At 38.3% G+C, this 23,302-nt stretch overlaps 1 protein-coding gene across 1 annotated transcript in view; it reads right to left on the reverse strand.

Moving 5' to 3' along the window:
• Positions 1-21,252, reverse strand: part of WDR64 (WD repeat domain 64) — a gene marked incomplete at both ends in the record, with an annotated part of 83,094 nt that extends 61,842 nt beyond the window's left edge. The window contains 8 exons of the mRNA XM_081039414.1: positions 669-803; positions 3,450-3,664; positions 5,342-5,452; positions 6,800-6,829; positions 9,586-9,689; positions 12,205-12,307; positions 15,550-15,680; positions 21,108-21,252. Coding sequence (XP_080895540.1) covers positions 669-803; positions 3,450-3,664; positions 5,342-5,452; positions 6,800-6,829; positions 9,586-9,689; positions 12,205-12,307; positions 15,550-15,680; positions 21,108-21,252 — 974 coding nt within the window. The remainder of the gene's footprint in view (positions 1-668; positions 804-3,449; positions 3,665-5,341; positions 5,453-6,799; positions 6,830-9,585; positions 9,690-12,204; positions 12,308-15,549; positions 15,681-21,107) is intronic.
• Between the last annotated feature and the right edge of the window lie 2,050 nt (positions 21,253-23,302).

Raw genomic sequence — 23,302 nt, forward strand, 5'->3', positions numbered from 1 at the left:
CAGTCCTTTGGTGTCTGGCTTCTGCCACTTAGCATGAGGTTTTTGAGGTTTACCCACATCTGTGGCATATATCTTACTGAATTTTTAAAACTGAAAATTAAAATATAATAGCTGTTTAATAGTTACTCTATATTAATATACTATCACCACATATTAAGATAACTATTAACATATATAGTTGCTATATATTAATAGTTATTAATTAATATTTAACCATGCTATTCAAAGTCAGCTGTCTATAAGAAAGCCCAGCTTGTGTAGTTATTACACATGAAATGTGATGAGCGTGCTGCAGACAGTCAGCACAATTGACCTGTAAGAATGGTTTTTAAAGTATATAGATTTAAAAAGTATATAGTTTTACCAATAGGACTATATTTGGAAAATATAGCTATTGATATACCTGTATTGATTTATTCCAATAGATTATATGATATAGCCACAAACAAACGAGCAAAATTGCCACTAGCAGGACCCATCATGTTAAGATTTGCACAAATAACTTCAAGTTCCTTCTGAAAATCTAATTAATTTGTCAAATAAATGGAATAATTAACATCTGATTTTTCTAAAAACCAGTTTGAACGCTTTGAGGCTGCCAAGGGCTTATCAATTATAAAAAGCCTGAAAGTCACAGAATATTCTTGGATATAAACTATCGTACTTACAAATTATCCTCAAGTCTCTTCAGAGAGTCCAAAACTAGTGAATGAACACTGTCTAAGGAGCAGGATCCAAAGCAATTTAGGGCTGAAATATATCTAATTTTCATAACCCAGTCATTATGTAGCTTCCTTTTAATACTAGGAATTAAAAGAAAAAAGAGGGGGTTATATTAGACATACAAACACATCATGTTGAGTGTCTATTGGCATTTCATTTTGACTTGAACGAATTGCAACCAAACTGGGGTAAAGCCTGCATATATAATACCATCCTATAAATTATCCCCAGTTTAACTGTGTAATTAACTCTTCATGACCTAGCTTATTTAGAAAAAAATAAAAGATTATCATCAAATTTTGAGCTATAATTTCAGAATTAAAGAATAATATCGAAGAATCTCAGTCTAATATTGGCACTATTTTCCTCACTTTACTGGAAAAACCTTCTGGTCATCCAAATGAAGAACCATTTCATATTGTTTTATGTCTTTTATGATATTGCATTTTATTATGATATTATATTTCTGTGAATTCTTTCAAAATTGAAGAACCGGGAGATTTATAATCCCAGATAACTGTTGAAGCTGGATCTAGGATAGCTGTTACATTCCTTGTCATGGCTTGTTCACCAGTATACAGGACATTTGAGGGAGAGCTTTGGCTTTAGAGGCCAAAACTTCTGCTGTAAAATTCTTGTGTTAACCTGTAAGAAACAGTCTTCATGATGTTATGTCCTCATTTTATGTTTGTATCCTCATTAACAACGATTCATTGAGCACCTACTGTATCCCAGATACCAAGGAAATAAAGATGATTAAGGTAAAAATATTGTCTCAAAGTTCCTTAGAGTCTAGTTGAGGAATAGACATGTTTATACTCAAGGCAGCAAAGTTTGACAATATGGTATTGAACACAGCAGAAAGGAAGATTTCTTTTTACATGCCAGCCTGTGTTACATTTTGAACTCGATGACGTCTACATCTTTTTTTCATTTGTACAGTGTTTTGCATACCAGTGTTTGCTACCCACACTCCCACCCCTGCCCATTCAATATGAATGAATTGTGTGGATATCAACTGCAGGAAAACTTTAATGATGGCTCCAGAATTTAATGATTGCTTTGGGCTTACTACTTTTCATTCTATTTGGCTTGAAGATCTCTTGGTGTAACAAAATGCCTCAACACTCAACCTATATATACACCCTTCAATACTGAACAATTAAATCATGTGCATGGTCATCCACCTGATTAAATCATTTACATGCAAATAATCACCCAAAAGAACCAATGTGAATTAATACTCATTTAATTGGACTCAGATTCCTCAAATTCCTCAGATCCTTCATCCTATTTCTAATATATCTAATAGAAACAGGGATGGAAAACAGGCCCTGACAGTCTGACAGGTTTTCTGACATATCAGTAAAGAGAAGATTCATGTCTCAGAGTCTATTCTAAGAACCTATCATACCTGGAATGAAATGCTTGATAGTATATAGAGCAGTTCCCCACCAGAGTCTACTACTTTGGTGGAACTAAATAATAGCACTCATACACAAATGGTGGAAAATGGAGCCAGATACTTAATGATTGTGTTGTTCTTCGGGTTCCAGCAGTGGGCTAGTTCCATTGTAGTAACAGTCGTAATGAGCTTTTACTTGCATATTCTAACTCTGAGATAAAACATTTGCTACATTAATAACAAAATATGATCCCGAATTTTGAAGCTTTTATTTTCTTACCTTTGGGATAGTATGTGTTATATTAATAACAAAGTACAATCCTATATATTTGTTTTTTCTTATCTTAAAATTTTCATTTTGAAAATTTAGAAAGTAGGAAAACATAAAGAAGAAAATAAAAATCATCTCTTTGAGGTCCCATAGAGAATCATTGTTAATATTTTGGGATATATACATTCAATATTTTTCTAAGTAGAAATACACATACACACACACACGTATACATCTATGTGTTTTTCTACAAAAATGGATTCATACATACATAAAAAATTAAAAGTTGTTTTAGTTAACATTATACATGAACATTATCCATATTATTAAATATTTTCCAAAACATAATTTCATGGGGGTGCATGGCATTCTCTAATACTATGGTTTATTGAATGCCTTTGATACCTTAAATATTTTTTAGATATATTTTAAAATATGTGTATATTTTACCTATAAATGTATTATACATATGACATTTATAAAATACGTAAATATTCACATTACATTATATTTTATTATAGTCTACATTTATATGATATCTGAATTATTTAAATTATTAATCATTTAAATTAATAAATCCCCTATTATTGGACACTAGATATTAATATTTTACTATTAGAAATAACCCTGTGAGAGATTTCCAGTCAAGATGGCAAGGTAGGTAAGTGCTGTGCAGGCCTCCTCTCTTTAATGACCATATCAAAATCACAACTAAACTACAGAACAACATCACTGAAATTCGCCTGAAGTCTAGCTGAACCAAAGCCCTACAACTATGGACATAAAGCAGTCACTTCAAGACTAGTAGAAGGGGTGGGATGTGGAAAATAGATTTTAATTGTCAATAGCACTTAGAATAGGAATTTCAATTGCTGATTTTCCTGTCTGTCTTCCCTATTATATTGGAAGTTCCTTGATGTAAGAGATATTTCTTGTTCAGTTTTGTGTTTCAAATCTTTATCAGGGGTTTGGCACATTGTTTTCACTATATAAAAACTTGAGAAAAATGTCTGCATTAAAACAATTGAACTACCCATGTCATACTCTTACCTTTTAAAGTTCTTTGACTCTAAGACCTGACTTTGTGATTTTCTTTTGGATTTTGCCTGCCTCAGTCCAAAGTCATCACTGTTTACTGTGTATTTGTTCACAAAACCGCCGTCATCCCCCAAGAGGATGTCATCTCGACAGAACTGGTTGGGCAGGGACACGACACACACACACAGGAGGCAGTGATCCATAGGTTTTATGACAAAATAGTTTTCCTAGAAACGGAACAATGCTTTTAGTACGTTATTATTACATTGCTCTAAATATGAAATTATATATGTTCCCTGTGATTTAATTAAAGTTTTACTTCTGATGTTTCTCATTTTAGAGACTCCCAGAGTGTTAAAGGGGCTTGGAAAGAAAACAAAATTAACCAAGTAAATGTTAGTGAACACTCACTGTGAGCACAGCATTGTGTTTTGGGGTATTTTGTGGGGAAAAGAGTGAGGTCCCTCCCTCCCTCTGGTTCAGTAGTGATGAGAATTTCTGACATAATACTGTGAGTGTCCCCATCTTGGATTTGTAAGGCAGTATTAACAGGAAGCAGAATTGAAAGAGGGCAAGCCTCAGAGACTCAGCTTTCTCAGGAAAATAGGGACAAGTTCATTAGCGGAAAAGGAAAGGGCCAGAAAGAATAATGGAATTTTGGAATACATGTCAGGAATGGGAAGTGAGTTGGCAAGCACAAAAAAGAGATTGACAGAAGCCACTGAGCACTCAGGCCCATCTGCAGACCTTGAATTTAGAGTAATGCCAAGCAGTGTGGCTGTATGTATTCCCCTCAGGGCTCAGCCTCTGTGAAGGAGCACAGAGAGGGGCAATAGCATCTATCAGGATGAGAGTTTGGAAGGTAGAGATACAGGGTGAGGAAGACTTCTGCCCAGATGACCACCCCAAGTGGGAGCAGGTGGGAAAGGAAGGAGAGAAGAGGGATGGGGACTCAAGTGTGGAAGACGATACTTTTAAGGAACTGGAGGCTTCCATGGGATTGAAAAGAAAGCGAAAACAGGAGAGAGCTGAAATAAGAAGAAATTGCAATCAAATGACAGGACATGAGACAGGGACACATCACATAGTAAAGTACATTAAGCAAGCAGCTGCCTTTTTAAAAATCATCGTGCCATCCCTAGTTGGTTACAACATTGTGGACAAGCATTAGAAGCTTAGTTTTTCACCATGACTAAGTGTGGCACGAAGGAAGGTTATAGTATTTCTTAATGCTCCGTGTCCTTCAAATCAGCCTGCTTCCTGCGGGCATTTTTTTATAACCTCCCGCCTCCTTGAGCCCCTATTGCACTTGTTCCATTTTACCATATAATTTTCGGCACCTTTATATCATATTCTTTCATGAGATCCCTCAAGACTGAATTGTTAGCACATAGGGAACATGGTCATTACTTCTATGTACCTGCAAATGCTCAATAAATATTGTGAATCGGTTAAGTGGTAACATTTCAGCCACCAAAAGGGTTAACATTCACGTCTGCCCCACTAGATTTTTTTTTTTTTTTTACCAGAATTAGGCATTTGATTTTGGTAATTTTCTTACCAAAAGAAGCTGGAGTGGATAGAAAAGCTTTGAACGTGATAGCATGAGTGTAAGTAGAATGCTAATACTTGGATTTAGAGAAGACTATAAAAGAACGGAATTAGCCTCTCTCTCAAAAACAAAACAAAACAAAAAAGAAAACAAAACAATACCTTCAAATTAAATACACAGCAAATGGAAAGAATGCTCCCTTTTTACTAGACTTATAGAATGTTAATGCAGAACTTGATTATTTAGTTAAATACTCTCATTTTACCTATAATAGAGAAAGGGCATTGCTAGTATCCTACCGGTATGGAAAAGACAATCTCGCTTCTTTGAGTATTTCTTTTGGCACAGTTACCTGGCTGCTCCCTTGAGCTTTATAATCCCAGACAATAATGGTCCTTTCTGTAGTGGCAACAATTCGTTTCAGCTGTGAGAGGTAATCACATCCTGTAATCCAGGAGGTATCCTGATAGAAAAGCACAGAATTGGGGGCAGGGGGCGGCATTTATTGTGTTTATTCTATCAATGGTGACCGATGCTAAAGAGTAGGTTAGTTACATTAAAAGCCCCATTTGCCCCCTTGTTTGCAGCGGAGCCCAGCAATGTCTCTTCTTGTATGTCTTGTGGGGAGCCTCTTGTCTTTGCCCCTTGCACCTTTCCTGAGTTGCTGGGCACCATCAGCTGGAAAACAACACCACTAGTGCCTGGCATAGATCTGGAAGCCGCAGCAGCTGGAGCAGCCAGGCATCTCTTGTGCACTATTATTCACTCAGGTGAGAACACTTCTTTACAGGGACACACAGGGAGACTAGATTCATCAAGTGCTCTGGCCCTGACCCCATGCTTAAAATTTTTTAGCTAGAAAAGACTTCAGTGGTCATCTGGCCAATGATCAAATAGAGGCCAATGGGTTTGTCTTGTGTCACCCAGTTCGGAAGGGTAGGATCCGCAATATCAAGGACAACACACTGCTGATGAAGAACAACAGCTCCCCCGCCTCTGAGCGCCCACTATGCTGGAGACTGCTTGAGTGCTTCAGGCACGCCATTGAATGGGAGAGAGAGAGAGAGAGAGAGAGAGAGAGAGAGAGAGAGAGAGAGAGAGAGAGAGAGAGACACACGGAGGGAGGAAGGGAGGGAGAGATAAGCATTTCCCAGGCCCTTGAATCTTCTGTAAAACTGGTTGGGAATGGCAGAGTGTGTGTGTGTGTGTGTGTGTGTGTGTGTGTGTGTGTGTGTGTGTGTGTGTGTGTGAAGCGTTTCCCTGACTCTCAGAAAACCTCGCGGGATTCTGAGAGCAAGCCACCATAGCTTTACATCTGTGGCAAGCTGCCTTTCCCAGTTAGCAATATGGATTAAATAAATTACAGAATTGCACTCGAATTTTATGCTGTTTTCAAGTTTAAAGTAAAGTGTTTTAATTTTTCTTTTTCCATTGGCTATTTCCTTGTTGTTCTCACAAGTTGGGATGTCTCCATTGTTTACATTCCTTGGCAGTGGGTGCTTGGAAGAACTTAGGTGAAGCTTTTAAATGGAAGCTTCCAGGAGTAATCAGTTTCCAAGCAATTCTCTGCCATCAGTTTAATTCCAGAAAGCAAGAGCTGGGTCCCCTTGGCTGTTGGTCAAAGTTTAAAGTCAATAAACCTAAATTTACAATCAATGAAAAGATCTTATTATCCGAGAACCTCATTGAGATTCTGATTAGTTATGGAGGAGCCATCATCATCCTAGCCCTAAATTTGACTTAGTTAGAAATTTTTTTTTTTTTTTTTTTTTTTTTTTTTCTTAGTTAGAAATTTTAAAAGTGGACTTACTGTAACATTGGTGCTGGTCTGCACTCTCATCTATAGAAAAAAAAAAGGAAGAGAATAATGAAATCTAGTTGACACTACAATTAAAGGTGAGAATGCTGACTCTTAAACAGCACAGTATCTCCTTAGTTTAATCTCACTTGTCATTCTACCTCTCAGGAGTCTCCTCCCTGTTTCTCGTTCCACTGAAGACCCTAGCTCTGTGGAATAAAGCTCTGTTTGCTTTGGCCACGGTTTCTGCTTCTCTGGCTTGTCTTTAAACTTGGTGACTGTACTCTTGAGTCTTACGCTTGACTATTTCTTTTATTTCTTCTATTTGCAAACTGCCTCACATTCTTTAGTTATTCAGAGCCACATTTGTTATCAAAACTTGGGAATGCAAAACAATACTAACAGCAATGGCAAGAGTAGTTTAGAGAATGCTAAATAGCTCAATTTGAGTATGGAGTGACGTGGGGGAAAAACAGTTCTTTATTTGAAAGTTATCTCTCAAGTTATTGAGACAATAACATTCTATCCAGTGGGCTCTTCTTTTATTCAGTAAGTGTCTGTGGAATGAATGTCATGCTCTGGGCACTATGGTGGTTGAGGATCATAGATTTGTTCCCTGCAGAGTTAGTTGGGAGCAGCCTCTTATATCCTTAAGGCATGTTAATTGTTTAGTTGAAGTATCTTAATGACCTGATTTCTTTTGCCTGCTCAGAGGTCTAGGAAATGGCTGCCCAGAAGGAATGGATTATGTGAGAAAGAAAATCGGGGCGATTACTAAAAACTGTTAGTGGTGGTCATTGCAATCTGTCTTTCATCTGAAGAGTTCAAAAGGTTTTCTCACCAGGGTCTTATTTCTAAATGGAAAAAAGAAAAAGTGTTGTAAGGAAACCGGTGAGCAGACAACAGAACATGTGTGGTTACTCTTCAATTTCTTGACTTCTATCTTTAGTGGAAGTCACTAAAGATCTCTTATCATCTTTAAAAGTTTCAAAATTCTTATAAATATCTTTTGAATTTTTAAAATGTAGCCTTTTTTGCAGGAATTTTTATTAATGACATTTACACTCTGGATTACGAAGCCCTCCGGAGAACACCAAGAAAATTCTTAAATGTATTTATTCAACTTCAGATAGATCCTAAATTATGGATTAACCTGTTGTAAGATATTATGAATTATTAATGACTACCTTTTAATAAGTTATTCCTGTGACCTACCCTACGAAATTACTTTTCCCATAAAATGTGTCATCCTATTTTTAAGGCATGCAAATTCAAAATACTGTTTATTCCTGGTGTATGCAATCTTAAAATAATTGTTCAAGCAATCTTTTCTCTCCAGTTACATCATCTTATAAGAAACAGATGTGTCTCTGTGCTTGTGTGTATACATGTGTTATCTGAAAAAGTGTAAGTGAGTTAGTGTGTTTGTATGTGTGTGAGAGAGACACAACTCTGGAAGTAGGATAATGCCACCTCACTTATTTCTCATAATCCTGAGCCATTTCACTATAAGGATCATTATTTTCCTTCTCACATTTTTCTTTAGATACCATCGTAATTCTATTTTTGAGGAAATAAAGGTTTAAAAAAAATGAGAAGGGAACTAACGCACTGAAAAAAAGAGACTGAGTAAGACATTCTCATTTTGTTTTCACATCATTTGTTCATAATCCCGACTGCCAACATTTTCTGAGTTCAGTGATGCTAAGCACTTTATGTGTATTAATTCATTTAATCAGCATAACTAAGTACCAAGGGAGGGAAATTCTCTGGCTCTGAATGAAGAGGAGGTGAATAATATGGAGATAAATGACACATCTGGGCAGGGGCCCAGGCTCCACACCCACACCCAGAATCTCCCACCTCCAGGTGCAGGCGGCCCTTCCCTGATAGAATCCAGCTGCCTGGAATGGAGACCACTGAAGGGCTGGAAACTATTGTTGAACTTTTAGTCATGTGATGATTACTTTAATGTTTTACTTGTGTAAAGCTTGCCTCTCGTTGTGAATCAACTAAGAATTGGAATTACTTTTTGATGTTTAGCACCAAACATTCGCCTTCGATTTTCGTAGTGAAATACAATGTAGATGTTATCATCATACATTCCGTTAAACTCTCTCTTATTTAAAAAACAGAAGTCCAAAATTTATAAATCCAGAAAGAGATGACATGAAAAGGAGCAATGCCTTCCATTTATATGGGATTTAGTGTTCGTACAGTGCTTCTGCATTCATGACCTCACTTGACCTCACTGCAGTCCTGTGAGGGAGAGAGGACTGTCCTACTGTCCTCATTTTACAGAGGTAAAAAAAGAAACATGAAAAGATATAAGTTGGCTGATTCAGTTCCCTACTTAACATCATAGCTGGTAAAATAAAGGGGCTAGAATTTGAGCCATTTTTCACTCCAAGTACCAAGTTCTTGTTTGGAACTTTTATTACTCAGAAGGATTATGACAAAATCGCTTGGCTTGTGAGTTTTTCTGATTTTATCTGAGAAATTATCCAGGATTATCCTTTAATTGTGCTGATGCCACATGGGTCAATATGACACCCCATGGAGCAATGCCAAAAGCAGTTACTAAGTCTCAAAAATTTCTCTGGGGCTCAGCAATCTCCTCATTTTAGTCATATTTGGTTTTATTTTGTTAGAATAACTCCAAAATATGGTTTATGGTTTCTGCTGCACCTGTTACTTAATGCATAATGTATAGGCAAAACAAAAGAGAGGAAGAAAGGAGTTGGGAGGGAGGAAGGGAGGAAGTGGAGGAGAGGGAGGAATCCAAGATTTCAAATTACCTGGCTATTAAAGACTGTTATTAATCCTTTCTGAGAAGCCGCTATTAGTAAATCCAACTGAGGAATCTTGACAATGCACTTTATCACATCCCTTCTTCTACTACCTGTCAAAGGTATAATATTCAGTTCAGCTCCTAGCAGTAAAGATCCTAAAAGTCATTTGTTAGTTTTGTTTAAAAAAAAAAAAAGTAAAGAAAACAGCCAACTTTTGCTAGAAAACCCTAGTTACTTAAAAATTAATGTAGAATAAAACCATAAAAATGAGTAAATGTTGCTTTTTAATTATCCCTAGAGATACTATAGCACTTTCCAACTAAATGTGTATGAATTCCCATGAAAACAAGAGATACACCCCCCCACACACACACACACACACAGGTGCACATTTCAGAGGATGAGTTTTCCAAACATCTTTTGCAATCATTTTTTGAGATTCCTGCTCCCTCGATCTCAGGAATCCTTTCTTTGAACTGTCACCATTATGGTTTACACAGAACAAAAACCTAATACTATCTCAGGCTTTCCAGTATAAAAGATGAGACTCCCTTAACACTGTTATTAAGCTTTTTAAGGTATTATTTTGTGTATTTTGAAAAAAGCACTAGACACTTTCATGTTTCTTTGCCTGTGTGCTGAATTATAAAGTCACACATATTGGTCCTCTTCGCAGGGTGATTTGGTTTTTATAATTGTAAACTCTTAGAGAGGAACAGCAAGCGAATGATTTCATACTCCAGTTACATCACCCTAATCCATGCATCCTCAATAGAGAAAATGCTGCCCCCAAGAAAGTACAAATTGGTTCTTGGGAGTGTGTGAATGTCTCACTCTATTTGTCTATTATATTTGTCTATTTGTCTCATATATATGATATATATGTATGTGTTGTATATATGGTACAAAACAGATACACAGTATATCAGAGGTAGTAAAATATCATGGGTTGGGGGAATGGGACTGGGAAGGGTTTTGGAGTAACAGGGGTCCAGAATAACAAAAAATATCTAAAAGGTTCTTTAGGGGATCAGTAATGAAAACCAGGCTGAGAACACTATCCTATTCCAAGCCACCTCCGTTCTCCTTGTTTCCACTCCTTCCCCACTTTAGACTGTTTCCAACACAGAAGACAGAATAAACATTTAAAGTATAACTCAGACTATGCCTCCCCTCTGCCTGCAGCCTTCTTGTCGCTTTCTGTGTCACTCCAGTCTTTAGCATGGTCACGGCCCTGAACGTCTGCCCCCACACCCACTGGTGCCTCTGTAACCTCATCTTCTACTAGTGTCCCCACACTCCACTCCTGTCTGAAGTGTGTGCTTTGCCCTCTCATCAACTCCTGGTCTCTTATCACCTTCCCAGTGTGGTTTTCTCTGCCCCCTGTATTTAAAATCCCAACACCACATTCCCATCTCCAAACCAACTTCTTCCATAACCTGCTTGCTTTCATTTTTTTCTGTACCACTTAATACCATCTGACATCTCACATATTTTACTTGTTTGATGTTTTTCATTGTCTGTCTGCCTGTCCCCACTGGAATGTAAACTCCATGAGGTCAGGGACCATTTGTTCACTGGTGTGTTCCCAGCACTTAGAAAGCTACCTCACCCACTTGGTAGACCTTAACCAATGTTTGTTGAGTGAATAAATGAACTACAGAACCCAACTGCTACCTAGAAAGATGCTTTCAAAGTTCTAACTTAGGATGCCAGCAACCTGTGTGCCCTGCTCACTGGTCTCTGCTCAGCTCAGTGGTGGTGGCAGCAGGGACAGCCCTCTTGCTTATGCTCTGTGATGATTTCCCATGGCCAGAGGTTGGGCTCTGGTGAGGCCTAGGTTGGGCTAAGGAAGGGTTGAAGACAAAGGGGGGTTTGGTTCACAAATGAGTAAAGTAAGTTCAAGTGCTTTTTTTTAAGGAAGACCAGATTCAACCTAAGCTGGGCCCTTTACTTCTGGGATGAGATGCGGGGGAACAGGGACAGGTCCTAGGGCTGCCTTTCCTCTTCCTGGACCTCTCCCTTCCTGGAGGGAGAAAAGGAAAGAAAACTTGCAGTGTCAACAGTGGACAGGGATGGGAGTTCCTGGGTCCCAGGCTCAGATTTTAAAACAACTGACATGTAAACTGGAGACTTCCTAAACTGAGCTAACACCCCTGTGTGATTGGCCCCGAATGCACAGTTTTATATATAGGGTTAAACCTCCATGAGATAATCGAGAATGAGTGTGTGGGAAGGTGGTCTAGTTAGTGAAAACTTGAAAATTCAATTCTAAGAATATTTTAAAAGAAATGTGATTCCATTTGGGATTAGATCACGCATTATTGAGGTGACAATGCAGAGAGCTTTAACTCGAGAGCTGAATCTCCTCAGTGCAATGTGATATTCCCATCACATTCCCTAGTGAATACCCTTCAGGGCAATGAGAATATTTTAAACTCAACTACCAGTACAGTTTTTTCTGATATTGCATATGAAACCATCACTCCCTCCCTTCCCCTTACAACATATTTAGCAAGTACATAAAACAAGAAGTGATTCTATGGAAATGTTACATCCTCAATATTTATTTTTGAGAAAATATTAAAACCCATATTCATTTGGAAGGTAAATTAACAATATCACCTGAAATTACAACTCGCTGTTTTCTAGAAACGAGGAAAACCAAATTTTCTTCATCCATCTGGGCAGCAAGAGAATCCTCTTCAGAGGTGAAATATCCAAAGATCTAAAATCCCAAACAATACACACAAATATGTACAATATCTCAGAATTGACTGTGAAATAACAGATTTGATGTTGGTTAGATTTAAAGTCTTGGGTTGATGGTCAACACCGGCAACTTATTTTTTAACCTACCCTGGAGCATTCCTTTAACATTTTTGAAGTTAGCACATACAGTTTTAGATTTATAATTATTCACTTGAAATTCACTTTTGGGGCACAAAGTTACAGGCATCTCGTATAGTGTTCTCCAAGGTCTGACAATTAAGTCCAAGAACATGTTGCAACGATGTTGCTAACATTTTTTGCTATCAGAGGGATTATTTGTTATGAATTTCTACCAATTGGACAGTGAACTAAATTTACTATTTGCAAGTGCTGAAAAGGCTGCGTGAAAAAGTTAGAGAAAATGAACTTTTCACCCATAATTCATGGTTCTCACATCACGACAATGCACCAGGTCACACAGCACTGTCTGTGAGGTGAGTTTTTAGCCAGTAAACAAATAACTGTGTCAGAACACCTTCCCTACTCACCTGATCTGGCCCCCAATGACTTATTTCTTCATCCGAAGAGAAAGGAAATATTGAAAGGAAGATACTTGGATGACATTCAGGACATCAAGGGTAATACGACGACAGCTCTGATGGCCATTCCAGGAAAAGAGTTCCAAAATTGCTTTAAAGGGTAGACTAGCTGCTGGCATTGGTACATAGCTTCCCAAGGGTAGTACTTTGAGGGTGACCATAGTGATATTCAGCAATGAGGTATGTAGCAATTTTTTTTTAGGATGAGTTCACGAATTTAATTGTCAGAACTCGTATGCCTCTTCTTTGAATTCATTTGAGTGTGTTTATGAATTTTCCACTGGAAACATAAACTAACATGGTACTGTAGGAAAAGTAGATTATATCTGTATCAGAATCTTCCACTAACTAGCTTTATAAATTTAATACACTCACATTTTTTTTGGATGTCTTCACATCTAATTTTTCTCATTATAAATTTAAGGGGCAGGCCTAGATGATAATTTAGTTGAGTTTTAAGGTTTCATTAGTCTGTAAATGTCAATTTTCCCCAGTGCATTTGCACCTAAAACCTAAAAAAAGAAAGTGTACTTTTTTGTGGCATTGCTGCAATAATTTTTAGATTTATATTCAGAACCAGGTTTGTTCCTTTGTGGCTTTTAAAAGAGTAAATCTAGTTCTTATTACCTAATAAGACTAATATTGGCTGATAAAAAGCAGGAAGTGTATACTGAAATGAAGTTAGTCTTCCAGCATTGCATTTCCATTTTATAGATGATGACTCTGAAGCCCAGAAAGGTTAGGTCACATGGATTGAAATAGAAATGCCTCTTAGGAGCATTGGCACAGATAGCTTGTGAGGAAAATGGCAGAACAATAAAAGAGAAACCTTCCTGCACCATTTTTTTCAAAACTCAAGTTTTCTTCAAATGTATACAGTGTCTCAGATGCAGGTCACAAATTTTTAAGTTTTTTTTTCTTTTACTAAACTTGCAAATGATTTATAGGAACCCAAAGGATATAACAGGATCATGTCATGAAATTGCTGAATAGACAGGGAGAAAATCTCTGCTCCGAGACCAAAACCAGTTTTCTGGGTGGTTTTCGATAAGTCAATTAACCTTTCTGTGCTTCATTTTCTTCATCTCTGTTATTGCAATAACATTATCTTCCATAATCTATATTCTGGGGCTGTCGTAAAGATTAAATGAGAACATGAAAGGGAGGTATCTGGAAAAAAATGTAAAATGATTATGTCTTAACTGGAAAGTGAAAGAGAAGGAGAAAAAGAGAGTAGGTGAGGGAAAGAATGAGGCTCAATTTCCTAATCTATACAATAAAAACCTAATACTTTAGGTTAGTTTTTTTCTTTTTTTTCTTTTTTGGCAAGGAAAAGTGTGGGGACAGAGTCCCAGAGAGCAGTTTCCAGGCTCTCGGCCTGACATGGAAAGGTACTGGCTTGGTAGTAAATGGCCATCAGTTGTGGCTAGTTGGCCGTCAGCTGTAACCAGTGAGCCATTGGCCACTAATATAACTGCCGTGGCTACACTAGCAGCTAGTGGGGGCTAGCAAGAAGATGGTGGCTGAGCCTGCAAGCGGTGCAGTGAGGGTTGCGAACAGTGTGGCTCCTGCTTCCTGTGTCTCCAACCCAGCCGCCAGCGAGAATACAGTGGTGTGACTCCCCTATCTATGGCTCCGTGGGTGTTCCTTTTTGGCCTCACCATATCCGTGTTCTTATGTGGGCAGCGGGACCAGAGACCCAGCATGACACCGTGCATGACAACAGGGAAGTGTTTTCTTTACTTACAATAAAAACATTTGTAACATAGTTCTCTCTCTTCAAAACAGACAACTCTATAAAAATCCACAGAGGCCAATTTCTCAGTTAAAATAGAATTCCATGTAAATGGATTTATCATAGCATAATAACAAGAAATAGTAATTGTGTGACATGATGGAAGTGTTAGCTACCCCTATGCTTGTAATCATTTTGACATATGTGTATCAAATCAATGTTGTATACTTCAAGTTGCTAAAAGTAGAATTTATTACAGCAGCTGCAGAAAATGAGCACAGTCCTTTTTATAGAGTTCAGGGAATTTTTTTATTATTTCTATTTTGTTGAGATTTTTTTACTTTAAATTTGTATCAAATATTTTTATTTTATTTTATACAGAGTCACCTTCTGTGAGTTTAAACAAAGGTCAGAGGCATTTCTGATACTGTTTCCATAGTTCGTAGATCACTTAATAACCAAACATGCTCCTACATGTTCTTACAAGAACCAAACTGTGACAATCAGAAAGTGACTCAGGATATGTAAGAAATGGTCAATCCTAGCCTTTTCTTCTCTTATACTAAGAATTTTTATACACTGGAATGTGTATACACTGACACCACTGAAAAGGAATATTTCATTTAGAATGTAAAGAAGGCCATGAAAATCTTGGTGGTTGTTAATGGCATGTATAGTTCTTCCAATCGACAACTTGGTCTAAAAGTATTGAAGAGTTACTCATTGATAACACAGTTAAACATCTGTCTGGTTGACCTATTTTCAGTTATGGGCAGTGGCACATCATGTCTCCATGGGTACAGGCATTTAAACATGCCACCACATTGTGGGTTTCCCCGTGTCAGAATAACGCTTTGATTTAAATATTTATTCAAAACGAAAATAATAGTTGCATTTCATATTATAAACATGAAAAGTGACTACCTCACACCAGTCTACAGGTGCATCTGGGTTGTTGCAGAGTTTCCTGTAAAAGCATTTCACATCTTGATTCTTCACTTCTGGACCAAAGAGTTCCTGTACTGCTGCATAAAACTTGTCATAATCAATTGTATCTGCATTGTAACAAAGTGCAAGAACATTGTCATAAAATTCCAAGAACTATATCACCTTTTTCAGCTACTTTTTCTATTTGCTACTCTATTTCATTGTTTCAGCTTGTAAAAAACAAATTCTTTTGCATTTTAAAGACCTGTTTCATTGGAAATATAACTAGGGACTTGGCTAAAATATTACTTAGAAGAAAATATTTTATTTTGGTGCTTAGTACCTTCTCCGTAGCTTTTGTTGCAACTATTTTAGGAGTTTTATTCAGGAATACAAAGATAAGAAGTGAATCACTTCTGTCTTAGTGTGAAAAGTCACCAATTAGGAGTCATTGCTAGAGTTCATCTTGAGTGAGCAAAGCACAATTCTTGATTGGTTCTTTGACACTATGTAAACACACACACACACACACACACACACACACATACCACTCCTTGAATATTGATTTTGCCCAACTGGTGATTCACTGGAGTGTGACTAGTGAGCCTAAGGACAAGACACAAAAATATATTGGGCATCTGTTATGTGTCAGAATTGAGCTAGACACTGGACTTAGAATGGAAAATAGAGAGGATCCCTCCTTCAAGGAATTTACATTCCAGTGAGAAAAATAGAAAATTAACAAGGGAACAATCAAATAAATATTTACGGATTGTGACAGGACGACTAATTACTAGTGATAGACATTAGATTAGTGGCTATCTGTGTTGACAAGGACATGAGGAAACTTTCTGGGATGCAAGAAATGTTCTTTGTCTTGATCTGATTTGTAGCTACAGGTTTGTTTACCAATGTCCACACTTTTTGACTTATATACTTCGGATTAGTGCACTTTATGGGCTTCACTGTATGTATGTCCTACCTTAGTAACAAAGTAAAAATCATTACGTATAGTGTGAGAGAAGTGCTGGAAAGGACACCAATAGGGATCTGTGATATATAGCTATAGTGGGTGGGGTGGGCCTCAGGGAAGCCATCCCTAAGGACATGGGGAAACATTAAGCTAAGAGCTGAAAAACCAAAAGGAGGCAGCCACATGTAGAGCATTTAGGCAGAGGCTGACGAACACAAAGACACAGAAGCTGGGGACAGCCTGGCATGTTCCGGGAGGTCAGTGAGTATGGAGTATAGTGAGGACAGGGGAGAGCGCCATAAGGTGTGATCAGAGAAGGAGGAGGCCAGAGCTTGAGTCAGAAGTTTGTATTCTGTTCTAAGTACGATGGTAAGCTATTTCTGCAGGGTTTTATTCAGGGAAGTGACATGAGTTGACTCAAAAATTTTTCAAAGCACAGTGGCTGCTGTGAGGAGATAAAAGTGAAAGCTCTCAAATGAGCGAGGGGCTAGTGTATTAGTTGGGGTTTCAGATGATGGAGGTTTGGGCCTGGGTGACACAGAGGGTGATCCTGCAGCCTGGTCTGCCACAGAAAATCTCATTTGTGCCTATTGTCTCAACTTAATTATTAATAGCAACGCCTTCCACTTTTGAAAGTGCCCTGGATTGGATAAGTGATAAGACACCTAAGAGATGGCACGGCCAATGCTGAGATGTGGTTGGTAATGGATTGGAAGTTGTTGGGGGCAGACATGGTGAGTAAAGGAAAGGCAGGAATCTGGAGCAATGGTCCTCATGCAGGGGAGATTTTGCCCTCCTTCTCCCACAGAAACATTTGGCAATGTCCACAGACATTTTTGATTGTTAAAACGAGGGATGGGGTATTACTGGCATCTAGGGGGTATAGGTGGCACATTTAAATGTCTACACCATAAGGCAGAGATGCTGCTAAACATCCTACAATGCACGGGACAGTGCCCTTCCCACCCCCCACCCCCCCACATACCCATATACAGAACAAAGATACCCATATCCAGCTCCAAATGTCAGTAATGCTAAGGTTGACAAACCCTGTTCTAGAATGACACAGGTTTCTGGTTTTAAAACTCGGCAGATGCTGGTATGATTTACCAAAACAGAGGAAAGGCCATGGTTTTTTGGGAAAATAAACATTCCATCCTTTTTTTCAAAAAATTTTTGGGGTGACATTTGTAATTTGTAATTTTACTAAATTACATAGATTTCAGGTGTACAATCTGTATTACATCATCCATAAATCCCATTGTGTGTTCACCACCCAGAATCAGTTCTCCTTCCATCACCATATATTTGATCCCCCTTACCCTCATCTTTCACCCCCCACCACCCTTTTACCCTCTGGTAACCACTAAACTATTGTCTGTGTCTATGAGTTTTTGTTTCTCATTTGTCTAAACATTCCATCTTAATCATATTAAGTTTAAACTTCCTATGAGATTTTCAGATCGCTTGCTGTTTTAAATTCACACCGACTATACAAGATATGTGTTTCATTATAAATGCTACCGTATGAGGATGATGAGACTTTCCTTTCCTGGGATGATTTTAATTTTATCAAGACAAGGAGATTTAAGAGCAATATTGCTTGGATGAGTCCCTGCAGTGTACTTGATATCATTTTTGAGGTAGACATTGTTTCATTAAAACCATTCTCTGCAGTTCTTAAGCTTCTTGCCTGTAATGAGAGGCAGACCCTACATTCCAGTATTAAACATTAATGTGAATGTAGGCCATTATTAGCAGTCTGCTGAAAGTTAAGATTACATTTCTCCCTTCTGAGTCTTTCAGATCAGTCTGTCTGTCTGTCACAGAAAGACATTAATCTACCGTACTTAGTCTTTATCAAATCTATACTATATATAAAAAATATACTGTATACTACAATATGGTATAATATTGTATAAATATATCTATATATCTATAACATAGTCTCTGTATACTACAATATGGTATAATATTGTATAAAATATAGCTATATATCTATAACATATTCTCTCTACATATTATATATATAATATTGTATTTTATATATATACATATAAATATACATATATATACATATAAATATACATATATATATATATAAAATGAAGGAAATTTTTTCAGTGTGGTTTTGTGATCGCAAGCTTCTAAATGAAAGCAAGGTAAACGTGTTCATTTAGCACACATTTAAGGAATACCGTATTTCCTGGACACCAAATTCCTGGCTAGCCCTGGATTACAAAGCCTTCAACGCACTCACAGTTCAGTGCTGAAGGAGAAGGGGCAGGAACACACACGCACATCAATTGTAGCAGTTAAGTGCAGCAGGTAAATTCCTTGAGATGGCAATAAAGCGCATTAAGTGCTAAAGATGGCTTTGCTTGGGAAAGTTTGGAAGTCAGGAAAGTTTGGAAGTTCTAAAAAGAGATGACATTCGAATTAGGTCTCAAAAGATGAACAAGAGTTAGAGGTACAAAAAAGGGAGGAAAGGTACTCCCTAGGTGGGGAGTGACACATGCAAAATCAGAGTCATTAAGAGCATGACATGCTTGCAGATGCTGAAAATTTCATGTTAGAACAGAAGGTGCATGAAGAGAAGTTCCAGGAGCTGAGGCTGGAAAGGTAGGTTGGGGCATGACTGACTAGCCCTGGATGCCAAGTTGTTATAATGTATGTGGATTTTAGAGGTGAGCTAATCAGCCAGGAATATGGTCATTCAAAACAATTTTTTAAAAGGAAATACTCTCAGCAGAAATACAGAGGAAGGAAGTAACTCTTGGCAAGCAGACTATTCTATGAAGAGGCTGTTGTAATAACACAAATGAGATACCATGAAATAGTCAAAGGTTTTACCAAGATACCTGACTTAGGAGACAAGGTAGTTGGTGTCTACGGTATAACACACAGAGAACACAGGTAAAGCTCAGAAAAAAAGAGGCAAAGAAAGACGGAGAAAAGGGGCAAAATAAGAGAGTGGCATTTTGAGAGACACAGAAGGAGAAAGTTTCTGGAAGCAGAGGCAATTAACTGTTAATGCAGTGAAATGGCCAGTAAGCTGGAAAGTGGAAACAATTTATTGAATTTGTCAGCCATAGTAGGGAATCAAATACCATGGTAAGAGCATTTTTAGCAAACTGATAAGGGAAGCCAGACTTGAGTAGATTGAAAACTAAGTGGTGACACTGTGGGGAAATTGGTGGAGAAGCAAAGGAAAGACATACAGTGGTAGTCTAAAGGGAAGAGAAAGTCAAGGTCAGGACAGCTGGGTATATTTTTAGTTTGAGAGGACAAAGCCAGTGAAAAAGGAGATTTTGACATCGTGGCAACAAAGTGATAGCCCTGCACAGGAGGAGGGGTGGAAGAAAGGACAGGAGCTGCTCTGGGAAATTTGGAAGTGGAGGAAAGGGAGTTTGAGAGAATTCTTGTCTTTTGGACTTGCTTTCTCTTATGATCTGGAAGCGTGGCTGAGAGGAGCTGAGATCTTGTAGAGGATTCAGGAAGAGTTGTAAGCGTTTGAAAAATCAATGACAGAGAGAGGTAAAACAAACTGACAAGGAAAATGAAAGTGCTGAGTGGTTTAAAAAGTTTAGTCAAGGTCATAGTCATCTAAAAATTATATCTAGAAGGTCAGAATCTTAGTTCTAACACGTAGAAATTGAGTGACTTGGGCAGATGATTTGTCTGTACCTCTCTTTTTTAAAAAAAATATAAAATTTGGATAATAGCAATAATGGTAATATTTGTCTATTAGAATTGTCACGAGAATCAATTATATTTATTAAAGTGACTTATAAATTCTTAAAGATACTATTCAAATAATACCAGTGTTGGTTCGAACATCCAAAGTCAACCTTTTCACTCATTTATGACTATACAGCCTGGCACAATAAGGGGCCGGCCATGCTGACCCCTTCGATAGGCCCTGCTCCTTTCCTGCCCATAGCAGGGTTTGTACTGTTAGTCTGGTTCTTGGCCACTGAACCTTCCTCGTCCCTGCTTCCTCAGTGCCCTGAAGCTGTGCACAGCACCACTGCCCTGGAACCCTGACCATGGTGACAGGCTTCAGTTCTGTGTTGGTATCTCTGCTGCTATTAGTCCTGGCAGACCACGGTCCGCCACATTCCCCTTCTTTGGCACGCTCAAAATCATTCCAGCCTGGAGACATGGAGAGAGGCCCAGAGAGTGAATCCAAATTTCAAAGTAAACTTTGCCATGCTTATGAAAATCTTTATGGTCTCATGTCACACACCCTTCACTAAAGAGATGGCAGGGGCCTCACGTGCTCCTTCCTGATTCCCAGATCAACCAGTGAGCCATCAAGTAGTAGATCCCACAGGAGAACCCTTAGATGTCATTTAATCCAACCCCTTAATTTTATGTTTGAGACAATTAAGGTTCAGACAAGTGAAAAAACCCATCCCCTAGACCACTTTGTTATTCAGATACAGAGTCAGAACGATGACTCAGGGCCCCTATTCAGTGTCTTTGCTCTTAAGCTGTGTTGCTTCTCTCTGATGGCTTAAAACACTTCTTAGTTCTAATCAACAGACAACCGAGCTGCCCTAGTAATCACTGATCTTACCTTCTTTTTGGATAAACAAGCCTGCTCTTTCATCTTTTTTCTGTGCCACTACACGTTCAACCAATTTTTCAAACCCATTCAGGGCTGTCTTGAAATTGTCAATCTGAAGTGCAAGGCTGAGATGCTTTTTGCTCCTGATATCCATAGGGACACAGGGAATCTTTTAGTACAGAAAAAAAATTTTCCAACTTGGGAAACCATCCAGTTGTTACAATGCCTTCCTGCTGTCTCAATTTTTGCCCTAGGTCTCATTCCTGTGACCTTAAAATCCCATACTGGGGGCAGAAGAGCTGCCGCTAGGGTGTAGTGGAGAGGAGTGCTCACTTCGGTCTACTGCATTTCACATGGGCAAACATTTCAGTACAATCCTGACCTCATAATGCTACCAGTATGCTTTTGTGGCTCCCATTACATCATAATATCTCTGTAACATCTGCCTTCCTTCATAAGGAGGAGCTTGAGTTTTATTTTCCCACAGGCTGTGTGTGTATGTGTGTGCACATGTGTGTACACTGCCAGAGAGGGAAGAATGATGGGTAAAGAGCAAAAAAGGGAACTGGGCATTACTTTCTCCCCTCTACATCTCTTCTCACCTCAAACCTTTAGCTTTCTTCAAGACCCTGTGGAGAGTAACATTTATATTCATTGTTGCAGCTGTACTGGATATGAAAACATGAACTTCTAAAGATGGAAATGTATTTCAGCATGTTATTTCTATCCCAAATGAAGCTATTTTTAGAGGTCATAAAGAATAAAAATGCCTCTTATTCCCCTATGCATTGTCCTTCAGCTAAATTAGTAAAGTGAGCCAGGAATGGGGAAGGGTTAGTTCCTGAATGAGAGGTAAGTTCTTCAAGCTGTCGTTCATGGAAGGAGAAGAGACTTTTCTGCATATCTCTTTTCCTCTCATTGCAATTTTCAACACGCTAATACCATTTAGTCCAATTTCTATTGAATCAAGTTTCCTGATCTTTAACACTCTCCAATCTTTAAGGAAAGATTGTCTAATGTTTTACCAATAATGAGTCCAGATCCTCTGGTTTGGGTGACATAGGTGAAGTCCATCTTTAAAAATACCTGCAAGACCTTGCACTCAGGGGTGAAGCAGATGGCATTTCTGGGTACCTCAGTTATATGCATATCCCTTGGTGTCCTCTTCTGACTACTATTAGGAGAACAAAGTAAGATTTTTATATATATAGAAAAATCCCCTAACTTCTTTTGTTCCTTTTCTTTTCCCTTTGAAGCTTTCAAAGTACTGTGTGGTGACATCTGAAGGAACATCTTTCCTACAATTCTAATGCGCGCATTCTTGTATTTACCCATTCATTCATTCAGTAAATATTTATTGAACACCTGATTCATGTTAAGTGCTGTTTCAGGCACTGAGGTTACAAAGTGAACAAAATAATGTCTCGAGTTTGCAATCTAATGGAAAAAAACAAACAAATAGCAAATTATGTGTGGGAAGGTAATAAGTGCATAAAGGAAAAAGAGTTAACAGTGTGGGTTGGAGGACAAATAAAAGTAAAGGGGTTAGGGAGCTCAGAAAAGTTCTCATTAACACAAAGACATTTGGACACAAACCAGAGGGAAGGGAGGTAACAAGCCATGAGTTTAAATGGTAGAAGACTGTTCAGGGAACAAAAGGTGTGTAAAGTCCTGAGATCAAAGTGTGCCTGACACATCTGAGAAGCAACAGAGGCTGTGTAACTGGGGAGAGACAGGGAGATAAGGTCAGAGGTCAGGGGGTGGGTCAGGTCCTGGAGAACCTTAGAGGCAGTTGGAAGGACTTTGGCTTTCCCCCTGAGTAAGATGGGACATTTTTGACTAGAATAGTGACACATTCTGACTTATGTTTGGAAAGGACTGCTCCAGCTCCTTTGTGGAAAATAAACTGAAGGGGAATAAGGGTAGGAGCAGGGAAACCAACTAGATGGTAGTAGTTTAGATTCAGGTACTAGTGATGGAGGTAGGGCTAAGTGATCAGATTGTGTGAAGGTAGATATGACAGGATTTGCTAATGGGGGATTAGATGGGAGTGTGAGAACAAGAGAAGGATCCAGGATACCCACTATTCCGGCCTCAAGAAACTGAAAGGAGAGAGTTGTCATTTCCTTTGTGGGAGGAAGTCTGTTGGAGGAGCAGATTTTGAGGGGGAATGAAGAATTCAATTTGGGATATGTTAAGTTTGA

Source organism: Rhinolophus hipposideros, assembly GCF_964194185.1.
Source record: "Rhinolophus hipposideros genome assembly, chromosome: 26".
NCBI lineage: Eukaryota > Metazoa > Chordata > Mammalia > Chiroptera > Rhinolophidae > Rhinolophus > Rhinolophus hipposideros.